The following is a 19859-nucleotide window of genomic DNA, read 5'->3' on the forward strand; positions in this document are numbered from 1 at the left end:
CAAGTATTTATACTCAAAATGTAGCTTCTATCTCTTAAATTACATGAATTGGATAAGTTGCGACAAAATATACTTTATTTCCATTACCATGAATCAATTTTATTTATATATTCTAAGAATACCTATAATGCTTATTTATCTCTCGTTTAATTGCAAATGATTACCATGAAAGCATTTGATTGAACATACATGTTGCGCTCAAGTCATCGTGTCTGAGCAAAAAGTATATACAGAATACAAAGCACGTATATATTTAAAAGCTAAATTAATATGATTTTTGTAATATTTTTGCATATTTGTCTAAGTATCATGTCAAAAGAAGCGAAAAAATAAAGCAATATTCAATTTTAATGCATTCTGTATATATTTGTACAATAAAATTACAAGACAATTATATCTAATACAAATTACTGTTCTTCTGTAAAATTAAAAAATCGAGATTACCATCTTCTTGTTGTATACCACGGTATTGATGACTTCCACGAGTTTGTATACTGAGACGTTAATGGTAAATTTGTACTCGTTTCGGTATGCATAAAAGGTATGCATGACGTTCTGTTAGCTTCTGAACCAATCTTTAAATAAATTGTCATATTTTTTGGTATTATTTGCAATATACTTGACATATTAATAGATTGAACAGGATTGCGTTCCAAATATAATTGTTCTATGGGCAAAGTAGAACTATAAATCACCATCTCTAAAGAAGTGAATTTATTCCCTGACAGATTTAAATATCGAAGCTTCCTCATAAATTCACACCAATTTCTTGGCAAAAAACTTAAATAATTATCATCAAGATATAACTCCTCTAACAGCTTTTGAGTTTCAAATGTGTCTACATTGATGCTTGAAATTATATTTCTGCTAATGTGTAATTTTCTTAAATTCGGCATGTTGACGAGAGAGCTGTACGTTAGATACCTTAATTTGTTACAATTTAACGAGAGCGTAGTTATATTTAAAGGTATCGAAATCGGAACATTCTCGAGTGAATTATTATCTAATATAAGAGTCTCTAAAAATTTCAAAGGTTGAATTATATCGAAATTAAAAGTCGAAGAAGTATTACGTAGATTTAAATATCGAAGATTGGACACATATTGAAATGTATTATTGTCGAAAGAACTGATTTGATTGTTCGCCAATGATAAATTCTCCAATCTATACAATCTATTCAAAGTAATATCTTTTCCCATTCTGCTGATTTTATTATTATCTAAGGTTAACGACAACAGATTACTTAATCCATCGAATAAGAATTCGGAAATTCCATTATCGCTTAAATTAAGATATATTAATGTGTTAGGTAAGATATCATTCAGGGAAGACTGCTGAATCATATTCCCTGAAATATATAAATGTGTTAAGTTTGGGAATGGATTGTATAATTCACTATGTAATGAATAGATATTCGCATATTCTAAATCTAAATATCGAAGTTCAGGAAATACATTCCTTATTACTATTTTTCTGTTTTCTGTCTCTTGAAATTTGTTTCTGAAACTTGAACTTTGTTTTTGATAACCGAAACGTAATATTTCCACGTTTGAAAGATTACCAAAAGAAAAGAAGTTAATTGGATAAATATTATTTTCTCGGAGATCAAGATATTTTAAATTTGGCACGTTATCAAAGGTTCCTTCTTTAATCGTAACAACGCCTTTTATGTCAATACATCTTATATCGGGAGAAGCAATGAAATATCTGTCTATTGTTGTTAAAGTAGAAAATCTTAACATTACAGTTTTATTTGCACAGATAACTGATGCATTCGTAGTTATGTCGTATTCCTTTGGAATAATGTTTCCATGTATAATTAATGACGAAAAAGTTAAAACTATCACGAAGGTAATTAATAACTTCATGATTCCAAGATTTCTGAAAATGAAATATAAATTTTCAATTATTTGTTGTATATGGTTATTATTCTTAAAAAATTACTTGTTAATCAATAAATAAAAAAATATGAAAAAAAAAATAGAAAAAATAATATAATAATATCATATGTTAATTTTATAATGTTTCAACCTATATTAAAATAAACAATTTACGATATTTTCTTTAAAAATAAATCCGCATGTAAAAATACAAACAAAAAAAATCTATATAAATAATAATATCATCTTTTACTATATTACAAAATTTTTAATATTTTCTAATTTAATAAACTCTTATCTTTTTTATAAAAATTCATCTCTTCTCTTCTTCAGCTTCCATTTTCTATTTTATTTAACTTTAAGCTACAAAAGTCATTATTTGTCAATTGTCAATTTATACTTAAATTTTGTAAAATCTATAATAACACAAAATTCTAAGACTTATTAATCAATTATATATTTTATATAAATATGTTTAATATAAAACAAATTTTTTTTTAAATATGCCTACTACAAAATAATTTTCAATTGAAATCACATAGCCTTATCTTATTTATTAAATAACATAATTAATCGATTTAATATCACTATGTTATTTATATTTTAAAATAATAAATAAATCAAGTTAAGAATTATAGATTTAGCTTAAAACACAAAGCAATAGGTATCGTTTAAAATTAATTTCACATAAAAAAAACTTTTTCAAATTATGCATAACATTTTGATGATTTTTAAAATAATTTTTTAAAATAATTTAAAAATATTCAATAATTTTAATTTAATTATGTATCGCAAATTCTTTTTTAGAAGAGATTTTCTTCTTCTTTTCTTGTAAAATCAAATTATACATTATATTTGTTACTTAAAAAATGAATAGCAAGATTATTATTTTGAACTATTTACTTTCATTACATGTTTATATATTTTAATATAAAAAATAACAACAAAATTTTAATGCATCAATTTATATAAAAGATAATTTTCAAATTTATAAAAATTGATATCTTTCCACTAAAAAATATTTATATAATTTCAATAAATCATTGATTCGATAAAATTAAATAATACATACGTGTTAATATCAAAATGTTTAAAAATATTTACATAAATATAAATAATAATGTTAAATAATAAGTATAACTAACTTCATGTACATCGAAATATAACACTTTTTTTATATTGTCTTCCTGCACTTTTTCTATTAAATAAAAAAATAAAAAATAGTAAAACTCTTTATATATATAATCTTTAATAGTGTTATCTTTTTAATATCAACGCGAACAATATCAACTAATAGATAAGATATTGTATATCTCTAATTTTTTAAAAAAAAAGATTTAAAAAAATTGAAATAGAGGTTTTAAAAACATAAATTAAATTGATCATTATCATTACTTATCATTTTACAACTTACTTATTATTTAATAAAAAAACAAATCATATAAATCTAATTAATTGGTTTCTTCTTTTATGGAATTTATTTAACGAATTATCACATGTATATATTTAATAGATTTTAAAATATTGTGATATTAAAATTATTTTAAGATATTTATAAGCGATATATATATATATATAGATAAATATATACATACACATATATCCTTTCAGAACTTCGAGATCGTTCTTCTTCTCCTTTTAAATTGAATGAAATGTTTTTCATTCTAGAATTATAAAGAAGTTACTTTTCATTAATTTTTTTTTTCTTCCTTTCATTATTTTAATGAAAGACGAATTTTATGAGTCAAGATAAATAAAAAAAATAGACAAGATGGGTTTTTTTGACTAGACAAAAAATTACTTAGAACAATATACTCTTCATTTGATATTTAGTGGCTGTTAATGAGATTTTTATCATTTCCATTAAATAATTCTGATAATTGTGATATTTTTTATGAGTATATTAAGAAATTATATTATTCAATATTCCTGAATATAAGAAAAATAAGGTTTATTTTGAATACTTCTAAAGAATCGTTATTAAAAAACAATAAGAATTATAATATGCTTATAATATGCTTATATTTCTTTAATAACAACAATGCAAAAATATTAAATATCGCGATAGAAATGAAATTTAAGAACTCAAACATATTATCGTGAATGAAATAAATGAAAAAAAGCATATTAGAAAAAACTTTCTTACATTTTATTTAACAATAGAGTTTTTATTTTACAAAAAATTCAGTCTTTCTTTGCATCTTTATTGGACGCCTTTTCCAAATCAGATGTATTTTTTTCATCATGTTGATGAATCAACTGTGGTGTATTTTCGTATTTATGTTTTATGTGCGTCCAAAGTCTCTGTAGAAAAGATAATATTTGATAATTAAAAATTTGTAATTCAAAATTCATACAGGAATTACAATAAATATTTGGAAATATAAATAAATAATAATGCAAATTATACTATCATATTGTAAAATTTATTTATTTATCGCTAAAAATAACTTTAGCGTTCAACAAACATACTATTTTAGTACATGTTTAATTTCAAATAAAAAAATAGTTTCGAATAATTCATATGACATAATTAAAAGATTAATAGCATACTCCTTTATTTATCCATTCAAAAATATTTTCACAAGCGTGATCATAAGCTCTTTCAAAAAATACAGATGCGATAACGATACTAAGAACAAAACTAGATGTCCGTTTAAAAATGTAACGATAAATGAAACGTGAAATCATTTTTAATATTTTGATTTTAAATCACTTTTAATAAATATATTTGGATATATTAATTAGACGACTAACTTGAAACGAGCTACATATCCATTAGTCGATGTTATATTCATAGTAATCATCAATCATTGAATTATTAAATTTGTACATTATTTTAGATTAAAAAATTTAATAAGGATTTGAAAAAGGTTTATCCTGAATAAAAAAAAACGTGAATCGTCAAAATGAATTAGAAATATTTTAATCTAATTCATTATATAAACGATATTTAATATCACGTAAGAAAATATTATTTATATCTAATATTATTTTATATTATTTTAATATTATTTAATAAAAATCCGAATAAAAATTTTAACAAAGTAATTAATTATATTTTATAATATTATTGTTATTAATATACAATTATTACATTTGTCTTTTAAAAAAAATATAAAAAATATTTATAATGATTTTTTCTGCTAACCTTTAGCAGTATCGAAATTCGTTTGCATAGAAATTGGAATTTGCAATACTTTCCGAGATAATCTGATTCGTCCATTTATCGGATCTCGTCCAAAATACTTTACTTTTATTTCATCTCCGATATTTAATCCAAGTACACTAGGATGATGAATTTTACGTTGATCTAACTGTGAATTAGGTAATAAAGTTGGTATCATAGTCGGATATAATGTAACCATAACTCCAGTTTCACGAATTTCAGTTATTTTTGCTGTATAAATGTCACCAAATGTCAATGTGGGTTCTATTTCTTTTTGCAAAATTTTATCTATCATATATTTGGCTTCATTCATTGCATTTTGATTAGGCGCAAATATAGAAAATACTACATTATCTTCCGAATATATCTACAAAAAAAAATAAATGCTAAGTAATTTTCATTATTAAATTAGTCAATTTCTATTTTTTCTTTGAATTTACATTAACTCCAGTTTCATGTAATATCTTTTTTATATTTGATCCTCCGATTCCAAGAAATTTTCCTCTTTGATGCACAGGTATCTCTATAGTATCAAGTACAGGTTTATTCTCTTTTTTATCATTTGCTGGAGAAGATATTACTGCATTCATAATATTAATAATTCGACTTTTTGCTGTATGTGCATTTTCAATAGTTTTCATTATTATTTTTAAAGGAATTCCTGGTATTTTTACGTCAGCTTGGAAAGCAGTAAATCCTTTCTTTGTACCTGCAATTTTGAAATCCATGTCTCCAAGATGATCTTCTATACCCTATATAAGAAATCAAGAATTAATCTTTTTTTATTGAATTATAATTATATATCAATAATAATAAAATAAATTATTACAGATATGTCAGTTAAAATTTTATAATCTTTTTCTTTTAAATCAGCATTATCAGTATTATTGTATACTAATCCCATAGCTACACCAGCTACAGGAGATAATATTGGTACTCCTGCATCCATTAATGCTAAACTACCACCACAAATAGAAGCCATAGAAGATGAACCTTTACATAAAATAAGAAAAAATATTTAAATTTCTATATATATATATATACATATATAGAAATAAGATTTATTTTCATATTTGTACTACTTATTTGATTCTTTACCATTTGATTCTAATACTTCACTTGTTAATCTTATAGCAAATGGATAATTTTGAGGTATAACTGGTTGCAATCCTTTTTCTGCTAATGCTCCATGACCAATTTCTCTACGATCCATTCCGATAAGTTTACCCGTTTCGTTTACAGCATATGGAGGAAATTCATAATGTAAAAAAAAATTTTTCTCTTTCATACCACTGTAAATTGTAAAAAAATAATATTTATTCATTTATGTTACAAATATATATTTATGAATATTAATAAATAAAATATTTAAACTACCTAGAAAACATGGAAATAGTATCTAATTTAAGAGAAGTTTCTATACTATCAAGAGTTACTGTACATAAAACTTGAGTTTGTCCTCTTTGAAAGAAGGCAGAACCATGGAGAGGTTGAAATAAATCAACCTGACAATTTATATTTCTCAATTCATCTATTTCACGACCATCACATCTAAAATTGTTTAAATCTTTATAACTTTTCATTAATTGCCAGTTTCAATTAAATTTAAAAGTAAATAAAATACAATATTTTTTAATAAAAAATACCTTTTCTCTGTTTCAAATATTAAAGATCTGAAAATTTCTTTAGAAATATTGTTAAAAATTTTTGAAGCATTTTCAATAAATTTTGAATCACGATCTGTTATACTTTTTAACATTCTATCTCTCAAATTAAAAATAGCATTGTCTCGTGAAATTTTATCATAAGAATGACAATTAAAAATTTTACGTAATTCATCTGATGCAAATTCTCTTACAAACTCTTTCACATCATTGTTTGATTCATCATCACTGACAATATTTAATTTAGGTTTGCCAATTCGTTTTTGTAATTCTGATATAGAGTGTATAATTGTTTGACATTCTTTCGCACCTAATTTTATTGCTTTTCGAAGTTCTGGTTCTAAAATATCATTTGCTGATCCTTCTATCATAACAATTAAATTTTTTGATATACATGACAAAACAAGATTTAATTTACTTTGCTGAAGTTCACGTTTTGAAGGATTAATTATATATGTATTATCAATTAAACCAATTCTTACAGCTGCTACAGGTCCATTCCATGGAATATCCGAAATGCTTAAAGCTGCAGATGCAGCATTGATAGATAATATATCTGGATTATTAATTCCATCAATAGCTAATAAATTACATATTATCTGTGTTTCATATGAATATTTTGGTTGAAATAAAGGACGTAATGATCTATCTATTATTCTACTAATAAGAATTTCATGATCTGTGTAACCTAATTCTCTACGAAGAAAATTTGTTGGTATACGGCCTATTGCAGCCGCTTTTTGCCTATAATTTACAGTTAATGGAATTATAGAATTATTAGATGATACATTTTTTCTAACTACAGTTGTCATAATTGATGTATCGCCAACCGTAGCAATAATACTTCCACTTGTAAATCGTGCATATTTCCCAGTTGATAGTTTAATTTCCGACCTAAAGAAATATTTGAAATAAAAAATAGTAAATATAAAGTAAATGTAATTATAAATAATATATAACAAAATTTATTCATACTATTATACATTTTTATTATTATAATTATAAATATTTATATATAAATATATAATTTAATAACTATCACAGGTTAAAAAGCACGTGATATTCTTACCCATTAGATAACTTTATATTTATATTTTCTACAGTATTATTTGATATAAATTTAATGTGAAATGTATTTTCATTTTTATTATAATTTTTCAATCGCAAAAAAATTAAATTTTTATTATTTAATAACCTACAATATCTAAATAGCATCATTCTTGTACTAATTTCGTTTCAACATATTCATAGTTGCCATCTTTTACAAAGAAAAAATCCTATTATAAATTTTTTATCAAATATAAAAATACATACATAAAGGTTAAATTATATTTTATTTGACTAATAAATATTAATTTTTTCTTATTAGTAACAAGTATTTATAAAATTTATACTTTTAATTAATTTATATTACATTTTCGTATATCAAAATAATTAAGAAAATTAAAAAAAATTTTTAATATGTAATTATTAAAGAGAATAATAATGAAAAAAACTAATATATATAAAAATATAAAAACTAATCTTTAATCAAATTTAAAATTATATTTATATTATAATTCTTATACAAATTATATTGTAATAATCCTATCACACTGATCGAATTTTTCGTATATAATACATTGTAGCATGATCAACAAAGTTACAATATCAATCAAAAAAAAGTTATAATTTATAATTTAATCGTGTGAAAAAAAAGTATGGAAAAAAGTATTTTTCGTTTATTAAAATCATATTTTAGAAATTCTTTAGTCATTAAAAGAACATTTCATGGAGATTATAAATCGGATCAACCGGTGTACGATAGAATAATACATGATGATTTTAAAAATCTCAGCTTTTTCCAAAAAATAGAAAGAGTATGTCGTACATATAAAGATGAGTGTAAATTATTTATACAGGAAGCACTGCAGGGTTACTCAATATATCCACATAAATTTACAGTAAATGAAATTGATATTGTATGGAAGTTTGATGGAACTCAAAAGTCGATGGATCAATGGATTGTAAATTCTGACAGTGATTATAATCATGGTTATTCAAGTGCTAAGTAATTACATAGTATTTTATTTTATATGCTATCACATTTTGAAAAAAATGTAAGTAAATTAGTATAAAAAAATGCTTTTTTTGTTTTTAGGTTAGAATTGTCATCTTATGGTAGTGGAATATTTCATGGTATATTAAATACTTGTCCAATGAAAGATGGCAAAACAACAGATAGTGGTTACTGCAATATCACTACAATTCCAAAATTCAAATCTTTTCGTCGAATAGATACATATGATTGGACTCAATATAATGAAATTGTATTACGAATTAGAGGAGATGGTAGAACTTATATGTTAAATATTTTACAAAAAAACGAAAAATTAGATATAATTAAAAATTATATTTATCATTATTTTATGTATACAAGAGGTGGTCCACATTGGCAAATAGTTAGAATTCCTTTTTCAAAATTTGTGCTTTGTAAGAAAGGACAAATTAATGAAAATCAATATCCTTTAGTTGAAAATATTGTTACAAATTTTGGTATTACAATTGCTGATAAAATATCAGGTCCTTTTAAATTAGAAATTGATTATATTGGAGTTTGTTATAATACAAATATTTCTGAAAATTTTGCATATGAATTATACGATGTAAATAGAAATTAAATAATAATCTTTTTATTTATCAGATAATTATAAAATAAGAATAATTTTTTTTATTAATTTTATTTATGTAGTAAATATGTAATTTATTTAAATAAGTAAATACTTAATATTTAAATAAAGTAAATAATAAATTTATATACATTAGTTTATTGTTATGATTATTAACATATATGCTTAAAAAGATGTTTTTGATGAAGTTTTTTTTCTTAAGAATTTATATGTATTTTTTGATATTAAATAACTTAAACCTCCTGCTAATGTCGTTAATGCTGTTATGTAACAGGAAGCTATTAAAATTGGATGATTTACAAAATGAAATATAGGTGCAGCCAATGTTCCAGCAACAAAAGATAATTGAATAGCAGTATTGATTTTACTTATGGATGTTGGAGCTAATTGTGCTGTTGCATATGTAGGATTAAAATATCTTGCAAAAGTTTTCTGAAATATATTTTATAAATAAACAATCATTTAAATACTTATATATAATTTAACAATATATACATACTGGAGAAGGTAAAGATTTATATCTTATGTATGAAGCAGCAGATATCAAGACAATATCTCGTGTAATAACAAGACATGTTAAAGGAATAGGAACCAATCCTACCCAAGCCAAAGATAGGAATAGTGTACCTACAAGTAATTTATCTGCAACTGGATCTAGAAAAGTACCAAGCTTAGAAGCTTGTGATGACCATGTACGTGCAATCCATCCATCAGCTAGATCACTAAATCCTGCAAATACTAATAACCACAATGCTATCTGTAACAAACAAATCATAAATATAAAAAATAATAAACATATATTATATAAACATCATATAAACATATTTTACCTGATAATCTTGTGATAAAATTAAGTAACTTAAGTATGGGGATGTTAAAATTCTGCTCATACAAAGAAAATTTGGTACTGTCCAAATATTTTCTTTCTCAATAATTATTTCTACTTTGCGTTTAGTTTGTTTGATACCTTGAAGCATTGTTTTTGAAATATTATGTTTTTTTCTACTAATATTTTCCTTCTTAATATAATTTTTATGATAATTAGTAATTCCAGTAGAATATATTTTTGCATGATAAATTAAATATTGTTTTAAATATTTTTCCAACCAATATTTATTTGAAATTGTAGATTGTTTCAAGCATAATATTGTAAAGTAATTCATAATTATTTATTCCTAAGATAATTTAATGGAAAAGAAGATATTATAAATATTAATATGTTTATTTATATTTTATTAAAAAATGTAAATACATAATGTATAAGTATGAATAAATATTATATTATATTATATTAATAAATATTTTAATATAATAATATTATATAATATTATTTCTAATAAAATTATTTAAAAACAAGCTGTTAAATTAAAAGTTAATATATTATACATATAGTTAAATTAAAAATATTAAAATTAAAATTGTTAATAAAGAAATAAAATGAAGTACGTTATATATATATATATATATACATATATATATACATTACATATATCATATGTTAAAATATTTTATAATAAATTTTATAGTAAAAAATTTATTGAATATATAAAAATAAAATTCTATTTTCGAGGTTATGTTATTGAATAACATAAAACTTACCTGTCAAGTTAAATTTGTTATATTTTAATATGTACCGAAGAAAAATTAAAAGTATTGTTTTTCAAAAGATTAAAAAAAAATTAATTATGTGATTAATTCTATCATATTTAATCATAATTTTTCTATTTCATATTTAAGTCAAGTTAGTCTTGAACGAGTTAAATAATATTCATATTGGTTAACTAAAATTAATTTCATTAACAAATTGTTGTATTACAGTCTTATATTAATTCTAATTCAATTAATAGTATATGTATTAAAAAGTCAATGTGCCAATTATTTAAAATACATAATAACAAAAGGATAAGAAAAATAATTTCGTGAAGTGTTTCTGTTTTCTTAATAGACAAATTCTTATATGTTTATAATATATTGATTATTGATGATGAGAACCATCATTGTTTTTTAATATTTACGCTCAAATAATTCATATTATAAAATACAATAACTATAGACAATATTTATTATAATAAGATATAATTTATATTTTTTTTTAAAACTTTAAATTTTTTAAATTATTTTTGCAATTATTTTATAAACGATGTAATATTTAGTTTTTTTATAATTATCAGTTTACTTTTTAAATAACATATATGAATTTAATCATATATTGTACGATATGATTAAGAATATAATAAAAATATTTATTTAATAATTGATGAATAAGATTTATATATTAAAAGAAGTAAAATAAAAAAAATTTATTTCATTCAGAATTTTTTTATTTAAGATATATTAAATTCAGAATATAATATATTTTTTTTAAAATAAAAAATAGATATAATTTAAATATAATAATTATTGATAAATGTAATAATGTTTTAATTAAATATATAATATAAAAAAACTACAAACTTCATATTAAAGAAATTATTTCAAAATGAGAATCCCTGTCGAAAGAAATTTTCGTTGTAAGAATGTATGCCCGCGAAACGCATGCGTATAACTGGTCGAAGTATTGCAGGCGCACGACTCGACAAGCAACAGAGTGCTGTGTACATCTCCGCCTACGTATTATTATTCGTCTGTCTCATAACCACGCTTTTTGTTGATCGTGATCAACCATGAGTTCTAAATAGTTTCGAATCATATAGATAATGAATTCATCATTTGTAAAAGACGTACTATGGCTTGTCGACAAAACGACGTAAGAAGAGTTTAATGCGATATAAAGGCAAGCATGATTCTGGCAGGATCAGACCATTTTCTGGCGGGTAAGTCCACTATCTTCTATTTATTATCTACTATTCTTCCTGAATTTAATTGTTCAAATGTAAATTTTTATAATGAGATGTTAACCTCAAAATATTGATAATTGTGAAAAGAAATTGAATGATTGAATAAGTATTCATTCGCAATAAAAGTTAGCAAATTAAATGAAATGTGCTTTTCCTTTTATATTCTTTTTGTTGTATCTTTCTTAATTAAATATATACATGCATTATATACATTATATACATATTTCTAATAGACTTAAATTTTGATATATTTAATTTTTAATAAAAATTGATTATGATATAGCAACTATCTTTTAATATATTGTTAGATTCTGATAATAGAAAACGTTCTACATATGTAGAATATGTATATCTTTCACTTTGATTAATCGAAAATGATTCGAATGTGAATGTATGCCATGGCTTCCGCATTGCGCAAATTAAGATTATTTCAAAATTCACTATCTTGAATAATATTTTATTATTATTTATTCGCTTTTTTTCATGAAAGAAAATTAATGATAATTTTAATGATATGTAGAGATCGAAAATATGGTAATTTGGAAAACAATTTTTTAATAAATGTACATGAATTATTAATAAATAGTACAAGTATGTATAATTTTTTAATATTTATTTCTTTTAAATACAAGTTCTGATATTTTCGACAAAAATTATTAGAATCAAGAAATTTTATAAGATCTCGATATCGCGAATCATTATAGATATTCACTATTTAATATAGTAGTGGTTGCGTGATAAGTGAAGTGATAGTTAATTATTCCAGGTCATTACGACGTAATGTGTCGCTGCTGTTATAACGCGTTCGATACATCGACTACACGTACAATCGCCGGTCGGGAGAAAGATTTAATCGGTGTATGGGTGAACGCCTTTCTCTGTGGTCAATAAATAACTTTTGCTTTGAACGTGCCCTTTTTAATCATGTTTTTTACATCTATGAAATCTTTCTTCCGGTTCGTGCTGTCACATTTTTCTTTCAATGCGCGTTATGTCCGTTTTTTTCTTTCATTTCTTGTTTTTTTAACTTGTTTTCATGATCGTTTATGATCGATCATTTGTCAAACGATAAATAACCAATAATTTATATCAACTAGTTGTTCTCACAAATCGATCAACTTACAGTACCGGTGGAAGCAACAGCATTTCTGGGTGCTGTTGCTGGTTTTGTGGTTCTTCTGTTGGCTCTTTTCCTGTACCTATCACGCAAATGGTGCCTTATTCCGCCGTCCACGACCACACTTTTCGGCGGCGTTTGCGTGCCTCTTTGCGAATCTAATAATGGCTCCACTTCTCAAATTACAAAGAACATAGGTAGGTTAATGCATGACTGATCCTACGCTTTTAATGTTGACATTTTTTTGGAAAATATAACAATCCAGAACAGGCGCGATGATCCCAGTCCTTTCAAAGATCGTTATCAACTACTTTGTACCTGAAATTATACGAGCCTAAATGAATATTGGGTTTAATATTCGATTTGAAAATGAAACTCGGCAGGGAAGGCATTTTCCTATTCGGATCCAGAGACTAGTTCCGATTCGGAAGAGGATGTCCTTCGTCGGTTGAATTCTCATTCTCATCCACCGCCGGATACTTTAACTATCCAAGCAGAGGATGGACCGACTATCCTGGGTTAGTTTCCATCTTTTTTTTATTTTTTTCCTTTTTCATTTATTTTGTTCATTCCTAATTGATCATATATCAATATTTTAGATGCTGGCACCACTTCTAGCAGCTGCACAGAAGAACACTCGTCCAATGATCAACAACAAGTGAGTGAAAAAAGACATGTTTTATGTATGTTCGAATTTCATTTTTTTGATCTATGTAGTTGTCATACAAATAATCAATCGGAATTTGAATTTTCCGGATATCCTATCACACAATATTCTAAGCACATAAAATTTTTTGATGATTTATTTGTTTTTATATTTGTTTTTATATTAGCTCAATGTCTAAAATTTATTTAGTATGTTTTCCAAATAAATAATTTTTAAATAAGAAAGGAAAAATATAATAAAAAATTTAATAAATTTTTTAACTTGTTTATCTATTGTTTGTTATTGATTTTGATTTCTATGAAGCAATAATTTTGTTTGGCATATAGTGCGTGGTAGAAGTGGGAGCTTCCGGTCTTGACAGTAGAGAACAAGAAGTAGAAGTGGAGCAAAATGGTTCAACTACTAATGACGTTATTACAACAATGGGTACTATCACCGAAGAAGTGGGTAGTTTGGAAGTCGCTTTTCTATATGATGCACCGATGCGTGAGATGACGGTTTGTATGAATTTCATTTATAAAATTCATTTATAATTTGATGATAGCTGATAGATTTGTGTTTTCATAGGTTCATGTATTGCAAGGCCGAAATTATCCTGAAGGTATAGGAGGTAGTCAAGTTCGACTAGTATTATTACCATCGAAGAAACAACGACGCAAAACTCGGGTACGCCAGGGTACATCTCCACAATACATGGAGAGTTTTTTACTTCCACGAGTAAATCCGGAGGATGTAAATGCCATGGGTGTACGCTTAAGAGTATATTTATGGGGTGGAAGAATGCGTAGAGAGAGATTGCTAGGCGAAGCGAGAGTTTCTTTCGATCAAATTAATCTTCAGCTTGAAACTACACTTTGGTTAACGCTACAACCTCCACCTTTTTCTTCGGTAAAATACTTATATAATTGTCACATTTATATTATTTATACATATTAGTTATATTTTATTTTATCCATAAATTCTGAACAAAGTATATTAAAATAAATGTAATCTTTAAGGTTCAAGATTGGGGAACAACTAGTAGTTTGACTCGCAGCGATTCTACGGGATCACAACAATCAGTTCAATCATATGCATCACCTACTGCACGTGTACCAACTTACACATCGCATACTATACCTCCTTATGGCAGTAGTATGAAGGGTGGAAGTGTAGCGGAGATTTTAATAGGTTTGGCTTATAATGGAACGACCGGACGTTTATCGGTAGAGATAATCAAAGGATCTCATTTTCGTGGTGGTGGTGGGAATGACACGAAACCACCTGATACATATGTTAAACTTTCTCTTGTGGATAGTAATGGTCATGAAATGGAACGATCAAAAACTGGTTTGAAACGTGCTCAGCCGAATCCTCTTTATAAGGAAACATTTATATTTCAAGTATGTTTATTGCTAATTATTGCTATATTACATAATTAAATAAAAAAATTTATAAATATATTTTTTTCTTTTCTCGAAATTAATATAATTTAATATTTTGTTTAGGTTGCACTATTCCAACTTGGAGATGTAACACTCTTTTTATCGGTTTATAATCGACGAAGAGGCGGAATGGGAAGAAAAGGAAGAGAAATGATCGGTTGGCTCAGTTTGGGCTTAAACAGTTCCGGCTCGGAGGAGCTTCAACATTGGAATGATATGCGTGCAGCAAGGCAACCGACGCAAGTTCAACGTTGGCACTCGTTGCTACGTCCTTGAAACATACGATCACGAAAGAATTTTTGTTACAAAACAACATTCCATGTTAACGATAACGATATGGTTTGATCAATGGAACACGGTGCAGATTACGGTTATTCTTGCATACCGTGATATATGACTGATCGTGTAGCAAAGCAACTGAATTTTTCAAGATGAATGCGGCTGCGTTTTATTGGATGCCGTTTGTACTGCCCGAACAGAATAAAGAAGTCAATATATTGATCTGTTGATCCTGTGAATCAGAGCTGTCATAATTTAGCATGTGGTAACTCTGAGTTCAAAACTCTATCGATGTACCAAGTACATTCCTTTTTGATACGGCGGACGGAGTTGAGGGTGTTTCCAACATACATATTACGTATGTATATTACATATACAAACAGAGAAAGAACGCGACGCGTGTACATTCATACACTTACACGTATTTACCTACATATACGCACAATACATTTCAATTACACGCGCATACAAATATGCAAACATACATTTCGTCGGTCCCAAAAGTCGAATGTATACATTACCAGATGGACCGCGAAACTGACTTCGATTCGATATGTGCCTGAGCAACACCTTAATCGTTTATTTTTTACTTTGTGCCTTTCACCCTTTTTAGGCCGTGTGTCCATCGACGGAGAATCGTCGTGGGATACCCAGCCGAGTCGAGAGCCCATTATGAATCGCGATCCTCTAGTCGTTCTCCTTTGGACGAATTAAATTAAACTAACGTAACTTTTCCTCTCTCGACTCCGCGATACTTTCAACGGAATATTCGATTTGCAGTGCTTATTTGTTCGATACGTTCGATACTACGAATCTTGGTGTTTTGATCATATGGTTCGAGAATGGATTGATATGCAAAAAGAATTAACCCCTTGTTGCATTTGTTCGATTTTCGACTATTACTCTTTGTATGAAATAGAAAACAAATTCCCAAATAAACAAATAGGTTATATTAATTTCTTATATATTTATGTCTATTTATTTCTTTTCTATCTAATATTCTTCGTACATGTATATATTTATTTAATATTGAATAATATTAAAACAACAAAAAGTTACGTCAACAATGATAACTTTTCCAAGTTATTTGATATCAGTTAATCAATATATGTACTAACAACTATATTTATAATTATGTGTAAGCGCTACATTATGAATATTTCGTGTATGCAAGATATCGGTTAATCAATTAATAGCATCGAGGGGTTATAGTTAATCGATGAAATAAAAAGAATTATGTATTATGAGAACAGATTCACAATTCAACTACGCACAATAAACTCATAAAACACCTTGTAAATTCAGATGTGATCGTAGAGTTAATATTACTAATAAATTAGTAATATATATTATTGTGAGTATAGATTACATAGAAATGTTTTTTTTCACGCATTTATATTAGTGGGAATTGGTTACTGATGAAATGGGCGACTGATTAATGAATAAAAAATATCAGATACTATGAATAGTTTAATGCTTGACTTTTTCAAGCTTTATATAATATTTAGATGATTATCAATGATTAATCCATGCTCGAACTATTCTCTCGTTTACGTATTTAGATAATATATAACACGATTGCAAGGACTCAGAAGTTCTTTTGATACAAATATAAGTAAATAAATACTTATTATGAATTTTCTCTATAAAATATGCAAAAATTCTTTTTATGATGCTTTCTTCGAAAAAATATTTTTAGGGCTTTCAAATTTAGCATAATCATCAATAATCGATAATATTGTAGTGATGACCGTTTGTTGATACGTCTAACTTAACCTTTTTAGGAAGCGAGAAAAAAATAATGGAAGAAAAGAATATATAACAAAGTATACAATTGAATTATTCAAATTTCTACTTTGAGTAAAGTTTTAAGCGTAATAAGATTTTAGCTAGCATTATTAGGATACTTTTTTTACTTCTGAGTCCTGGTAAAATAAATCGTATATTGTACAGTCTGTTTATAAACAACACGATGTTGAACGGAGATGAGAGATTTGAGAAAAATGTAGAAAAAGCATATTCGGTCTCTCGTCACGGATAAAACGAATGTAACGTGGATAAAAACAGAATGTTTTCGAAATATTTATGACGATACTTAATTAATGAGTAAGGCTTTTTCAGGGTGATTTCTATGCCTTTGATTGTTCCCGATTTGTTACGATATAGTTGTAATTGCATCGAACTATTTTAGAGCAAATGACTGGCTTTTGCGAGATGATTCAATGATGATGAAATGCAGAATGCTTGATTAAAGATATTTAAGATATTGATTAGACAAAAAGAGTGTATGAAGTTAAATTTTATTTATCTAACTACTAATGTTCTACGAGCATGAATGTATGGAATGAAAAGATACTGACATTACAATCTTGTTCTCTGGTGTTTTATTCTATTGTGTCGCTTTCTCGAGTGTTCGGTGCTTATAATGTCGATACAAAAAAAAAAAAAAAAAAAATACAAAAAAATAAAAACTCAAGAATCGCGAGGATTATAAACAGACTAATGTTGGATTTTTATCTATATTTTATCTACAGCACTTTATCTCGATAAGTATTAATTGAAGTTTGAACGTCTACTGCACAAAATAATTATCTTAATCAATGTTATTACTTATAAATTAATAATGATTATTATTATATCTGTCGCGTTTTATAAAAATGTACTCTAATACAATTAAACAAATAAACTTATAAATAGTTGTTACTGAATACATTAAAAACTAAAAATAAAATCTATCAAAGTACATATTTCTCTAATAGTTCTTGTTTTTTTCTTGCAAGTAATGCTTCCTGAATATCTTGTTGCGATGGTATTGCTTTTTGAGCAGTTGTTTCGATTTCTTCTTCGATCTCTGTTTCTTTTTTATTTTGTGTTAGCCATTCTTGTACTGCTTTTTCTCGTGCTTCCTGTTCAGCTTTTTGTTCCAAAGGTAATAAAATTCCATCATCATCATCTCTGTATCCGTAATAATCGGCATCAATATCTTTCATTAATTCGGCGCGTGTTTTACGGGGCGGAGGTGGTGGTTCTTGCTCAAATAATTCTCTGACACCCGGTAATTCTTTTGCTGCTCCAAAATATTTGTAACCACGGTTTCCAGGTACCTAGGTGTTATAATTAATTTTTATTAAAGATAAATTCAATCAATTTATTAAGATAAAAATACACTATACCTCACGACCTTCATGATCTAACATACGTGGTCCGACTCTAGAATAATCAGGCCCACCTAATTCTTTGATTTGAGCTTCCCAATGTCGTTTTTCTCGTAATAATTTATTGATTTCATCATTTAAATCTCGAATACGAAATTCCCCTAAACCTGCATTTTGTATCTGTGCAACTTTTTTTGCAATTTCTCTAATTATTTGCATTCTCCATTTTTCTGCTTTTCGCAAATCTCTGCATTCAGATGCTAAATATGGTCTTCTTTCTTGCTCTTTCCTAGCTCCTTCATTACTTTGTGCAGCTCTCCATCGAGCAAGAGTGGTCCTATTAAAAAATGTATATTCAAAATAAATATATAAAAAAAATTTTTATAAAAATATTTTATAAAAATTCTATTGAAAAAAATGTTTTCTTTTTGACATACTTACATAGCTTTTTCTGCATTTCGTGCCTAAAAAAAAAAAAATAAATATATAATAATAAAAAAATATAATTAATTTTATATATGTAAAACTTACCATTTTTTTTACAAATTACTATTTAAATAACAATATTTAATAAAATAATTCACTATCTTTTCAATATTCACATATATACAATTTATGAAATATTTGCAATATTTCAAACAATATTATTATTTTTAATTTTATTAAATTTTATTAAATGTTTGCATTATGTATTGTATTATGTAAATATCAAATTTTATATTATTTTGTAATCGATGACAAATAAATAACATGATTTATAGGTTATGATCTTGTTGTACTATAAAGGTTATATTATGATACATAGCAACGAAATTATCACGTGTAGTTCTGTTTATAAGAATCAATAAAAATGAACTAATAAAATTCTAATGAACTGAATGACATAAATATTTTTATATATATATAAATGTATAATATATATATATGTAAATATTTAAATCATAATACACAAAAGCGCATAAAATTTATAGAATAGATAATGAAAACAAGGAGAAAGA

The 19859-nt window shown here is 25.6% G+C and overlaps 6 protein-coding genes across 9 annotated transcripts; 2 read left to right on the forward strand and 4 right to left on the reverse strand.

Moving 5' to 3' along the window:
• Nucleotides 1-77: 77 nt before the first annotated feature.
• Nucleotides 78-4182, reverse strand: LOC105736270 (lumican-like). Of its 3 annotated transcripts, XM_086904779.1 has the most exons (3): nucleotides 4027-4182; nucleotides 3476-3544; nucleotides 307-1881 (listed from the first exon to the last, which is right to left on the reverse strand). In XM_086904779.1, the coding sequence occupies exons 2-3, from the start codon at nucleotides 3541-3543 to the stop codon at nucleotides 441-443; spliced, it is 1509 nt and encodes a 502-aa protein (XP_086760905.1). In that variant the 5' UTR covers nucleotide 3544; nucleotides 4027-4182; the 3' UTR covers nucleotides 307-440. The 3 variants fall into 3 exon arrangements, with proteins under 3 accessions (XP_031774280.2, XP_086760905.1, XP_086760906.1); XM_031918420.2 differs by lacking the exons at nucleotides 3476-3544; nucleotides 4027-4182 and adding an exon at nucleotides 2953-3072 and having other exon boundaries at nucleotides 78-1881; XM_086904780.1 differs by lacking the exon at nucleotides 3476-3544 and having other exon boundaries at nucleotides 4027-4122.
• Nucleotides 4008-7988, reverse strand: PNPase (polyribonucleotide nucleotidyltransferase 1). The gene is made up of 8 exons (XM_003696738.4): nucleotides 7783-7988; nucleotides 6696-7607; nucleotides 6427-6600; nucleotides 6148-6341; nucleotides 5879-6042; nucleotides 5490-5801; nucleotides 5032-5416; nucleotides 4008-4184 (listed from the first exon to the last, which is right to left on the reverse strand). The coding sequence occupies exons 1-8, from the start codon at nucleotides 7929-7931 to the stop codon at nucleotides 4159-4161; spliced, it is 2316 nt and encodes a 771-aa protein (XP_003696786.2). The 5' UTR covers nucleotides 7932-7988; the 3' UTR covers nucleotides 4008-4158.
• A 306-nt stretch (nucleotides 7989-8294) lies between these two features.
• CIA30 (complex I intermediate-associated protein 30) lies at nucleotides 8295-9517 on the forward strand. The gene is made up of 2 exons (XM_012490534.3): nucleotides 8295-8763; nucleotides 8854-9517. The coding sequence occupies exons 1-2, from the start codon at nucleotides 8414-8416 to the stop codon at nucleotides 9371-9373; spliced, it is 870 nt and encodes a 289-aa protein (XP_012345988.2). The 5' UTR covers nucleotides 8295-8413; the 3' UTR covers nucleotides 9374-9517.
• On the reverse strand, nucleotides 9364-11863 carry CLS (cardiolipin synthase). The gene is made up of 4 exons (XM_086904788.1): nucleotides 10982-11863; nucleotides 10213-10557; nucleotides 9882-10139; nucleotides 9364-9814 (listed from the first exon to the last, which is right to left on the reverse strand). The coding sequence occupies exons 2-4, from the start codon at nucleotides 10543-10545 to the stop codon at nucleotides 9548-9550; spliced, it is 858 nt and encodes a 285-aa protein (XP_086760914.1). The 5' UTR covers nucleotides 10546-10557; nucleotides 10982-11863; the 3' UTR covers nucleotides 9364-9547.
• Nucleotides 11864-11994: 131 nt separating this feature from the next.
• Nucleotides 11995-18462, forward strand: Syt14 (Synaptotagmin 14). Of its 2 annotated transcripts, XR_001112578.3 has the most exons (9): nucleotides 12010-12195; nucleotides 13345-13533; nucleotides 13720-13854; nucleotides 13936-13994; nucleotides 14330-14500; nucleotides 14571-14891; nucleotides 15002-15385; nucleotides 15491-16064; nucleotides 16320-18462. XR_001112578.3 is itself a non-coding variant. In XM_003696739.4 (8 exons), exons 1-8 carry the CDS (start codon nucleotides 12162-12164, stop codon nucleotides 15701-15703), a joined length of 1506 nt encoding a protein of 501 aa, XP_003696787.1. In that variant the 5' UTR covers nucleotides 11995-12161; the 3' UTR covers nucleotides 15704-18073. The 2 variants fall into 2 exon arrangements, 1 of the variants encoding a protein (XP_003696787.1); XM_003696739.4 differs by having other exon boundaries at nucleotides 11995-12195; nucleotides 15491-18073.
• Nucleotides 18313-19858, reverse strand: LOC100869644 (pre-mRNA-splicing factor ISY1 homolog). The gene is made up of 4 exons (XM_012490535.3): nucleotides 19393-19858; nucleotides 19303-19325; nucleotides 18880-19198; nucleotides 18313-18810 (listed from the first exon to the last, which is right to left on the reverse strand). Exons 1-4 carry the CDS (start codon nucleotides 19393-19395, stop codon nucleotides 18442-18444), a joined length of 714 nt encoding a protein of 237 aa, XP_012345989.2. The 5' UTR covers nucleotides 19396-19858; the 3' UTR covers nucleotides 18313-18441.
• Between the last annotated feature and the right edge of the window lies 1 nt (nucleotide 19859).

This window comes from Apis florea, unplaced genomic scaffold (genome assembly GCF_048593485.1).
Source record: "Apis florea isolate Af1SG1 unplaced genomic scaffold, ASM4859348v1 contig_2350_pilon, whole genome shotgun sequence".
In the NCBI taxonomy this organism is placed as follows: domain Eukaryota; kingdom Metazoa; phylum Arthropoda; class Insecta; order Hymenoptera; family Apidae; genus Apis; species Apis florea.